Source organism: Gracilinanus agilis, chromosome 3 (assembly GCF_016433145.1).
Source record: "Gracilinanus agilis isolate LMUSP501 chromosome 3, AgileGrace, whole genome shotgun sequence".
In the NCBI taxonomy this organism is placed as follows: Eukaryota; Metazoa; Chordata; class Mammalia; order Didelphimorphia; family Didelphidae; genus Gracilinanus; species Gracilinanus agilis.
In genome coordinates, this window is record NC_058132.1 from 17,567,237 (window position 1) to 17,570,140 (window position 2,904).

A 2,904-nucleotide genomic window follows, 5' to 3' on the forward strand; every position below is an offset into this window, starting at 1 on the left:
TGTGTTCAGAGGGAAGAGCCTAGAGCCCCTGTCATACAAGGGCCAATTGAAGCTGCCTTTCACTATTTGCAGGGCAAGTTGGTCACAAAGGGCAGAAAACAAAAATGCAGGTCACTAGAGCTTTCTCCAGCGGAACTGGCAATGCACTGACCCCTCTCTGGGGGTCTTCAAGCAAAGGCCACGCTGCTTGCTGGTTATGGAGTGGAGACAAGGCGAGGCTTGTACTCGGGTTCTGAGTTCTGTTTTCCAGGTTCAGCATTCCCCCCCCCCCCCACGCCCCGCGCGGTAATGGGGCTTGGAGGGGAAGCTGCGACCCAGAGAAGGGCAGGCATCTGCTCCAGATGGGGTAGCCCAGCCTTGACAGCCGGGACCAGAACGGCGGGTGTCTGCCCGACTTAGCGAGCTATGGCGCAGCGCTTCCAAGTCCTAGCCCCCTCCCGCTTCCCAGACGACTCGGACAAGGCTTTGGGTTTCCGATTTTATTGGGGGGAGGGGGAGGAGGGAGTGGGGAGTAAGGAGGACCGATTGGGCGGGGCTGGGGCGGGTCCTCACTGTCTGATTTTCAACTCCCGAGCCATCTGGCAGAGCGCGCAAGGCAGGCAGAAGGTGAGCGCTGCCCAGTCGTTTCCGACGGAGCCCTGGTGGGGAGAGGTAGAGAGGTTAGGCGGGGATTGAGGATCTGGGGCCCCAGGTATCTTAGCGACCGGCACCTCTTCCCCCTCCTCCCTCCCTGGAACCTCCAAGCCTCCTTACCAAGATGCGGTAGCGCTCTCTCATGCCCGTACGGAGGGAGTGGAGACCACCAGGCAGGTAGGGCGCACAGCAGCACTCCCCAAAATCATCAGCGATGCGGCAGGCCAGGCACAAGGGGGCGAAGGTGCCGCACAAACCTGCAGGATAGGAGAGGGAGAGGTCAGGGAGACCCCCAAGCAGGGAGGAGCTTTCTGTCTGTCTGTCTCTACCTCTGTCTCTCTGTGTCTCTCTGTGTCTCTCTCTGTCTGTCTCTGTGTCTCTGTGTCTCCGTCTCTGTGTCTCTGTCTCTCTGTCTCTGTCTATCTGTTTCTCTCTGTCTCTGTCTCTCTGTCTCTGTTTCTCTCTCCCTCCCCTCTCCCCCACTCTGTCTCTTCCTTTCTCCCTCCTCCCTCCTAATCTCTGACATTCCGTGTTCTAGGTTCAAAGTCCCTCCCATCTTTGGTACTCTAAAAGTTGTAAAATCCTCTATTCGGACCCCATTTTCTGTTCTAAGGCCCCTCCCAGCTCTGCCATTCCCTGTTCTAAGGGTTGCTTGGTCAGCCTCTGACTTGGCAGCTAGCTCTCCGCTGCTTTGAATGTCTGGGTTCTGGGTGCTGAGGATGCCGGGGAAGGGCCGGGCACACTCACACACGGGCATATCACTGCAGCAGTCCGTGAGTTCTGTGTGCCAGTCGCTTTGCTGAGTCTGGTAGCAGGTGCTCTGGGTTTGGGGCTGGCTGGTCACAGGGTAGGACATGGCTGGGGAGGGCAAAGTTAGAGACGAGGTTAGACCACCACGCTTCCGGGTCTGGGCTCCTCCCCACCTCCTCTCCCCACCGCTCCCCTCTCCCTCCCCGGCACTTCTGGGCAGCTTGTCCTGGAGTGGGAGAGAAGGGGAGGGGCTCTGAGGAGTCCCACTGCAGCCACCGCCCTCCTCTGGGAGGGGGTTCCACCTCTGCAATTGGAGCCACATCTGGGTGGGGGCTGGGGTTTCTTTGGTGCACTGGGGGTCTCCCTCCCCCTCCCAGGTTCTGGCTTTCTGTAGCTAGGGAGCGTGGGTCCTCTGCACATCTGGGTAGCGGTGCCTCCTGCACATCTGGGGGAGGATCTCTGATGACATCCCCTGCCGGTGGGTTCCAGGGAAACTCTCCCTCCTGGTAGTCAGGATGGGAACTGGGGGAAATCGGGCTCTTGTCTTGCACATCTGGGGTCAGGGGGGCGTCTTGCACATCTGGGAGGAGGGATGAGCGGGCGGTTCTCGTGCACATCTGGGAGCTTCTTGGCCATGTCCGCGCGACCCCGGGGAGAGGGAGGGGAGGGGGTGCAGGCGAGGGGAAGGACCTCTCAGTCGAGCGCACCTTTGCCCTTCACGTTGTCGTGCATTTCAAACTGCATCCCTGCGGAGATGGTGCGTGCCAAGACGTAGAGAAGACGCCAAGGTGCCGGGTCCGAGGTCAGCTGGAGACTAGATAGGGTGGGGGTAGGGGCTTTGGGGTAAAGGGATAGATACCGGCAGGCCAAAGGGGCTCTGGGGAGGGAGAAAGAGGCTGGGTGAGAGCCGCCCTCATCTCTTCCCCTTTAACCAGTGAAGTTCTTGGTACCAACATTCAGCCACCAGAGTTCCGAGGAGCTCCGGCCCCCATTTCCTCTTCTTCAAGACTGAGACCCCATTGAGGGGAGACACCCAGATAAGGAGAGACTAGCAACAAAGAGTCGGAGACAACCCCCAGTCCAGCCCGAGCCACAGCCTAGCCAAGAAGGCTGCGCCAGGGAGACAAAAGCGCAGAGCCTTGGAGATGCCCAGTGGACGGAGCTGCGGGAATCCTGAGAGGGAGACCCCGTATAACGAGAGACTGAGAACCTTGGCCCACCCCAGGGCCCCTCTGGAGACGTGGAGACGTCCACGAAGACTTCTAGGCAGAGGAGCAGACACACCCTCTGAGAGGGAAACCAGAAAGGAGCCACAGTAACGCTCTGAGAGAGAGACTGCCAGAAATAGGGGAGGGGGGGGGAGGGAGGGAGGGAAGGGGAGAGAGAGAGAGAAGAGAGAGACAAGGAGGGAGAGAGAGACAGAGAGAGAGAGAGAGACAGAGAGAGAGACAAGGAGGGAGGGAGAGAGGGGGGAAGGGAGGGAGGGAGGGGGAGAGAGAAAGAGAGAGAAGAGAGGGACAA

General features: G+C 59.6%; 1 protein-coding gene across 1 annotated transcript; it reads right to left on the reverse strand.

The window, feature by feature from the left end:
* Nucleotides 1–548: 548 nt before the first annotated feature.
* CNFN (cornifelin) lies at nucleotides 549–1,491 on the reverse strand. The gene is made up of 3 exons (XM_044671060.1): nucleotides 1,381–1,491; nucleotides 754–890; nucleotides 549–638 (listed from the first exon to the last, which is right to left on the reverse strand). Exons 1-3 carry the CDS (start codon nucleotides 1,487–1,489, stop codon nucleotides 549–551), a joined length of 336 nt encoding a protein of 111 aa, XP_044526995.1. The 5' UTR covers nucleotides 1,490–1,491.
* Nucleotides 1,492–2,904: the final 1,413 nt, after the last annotated feature.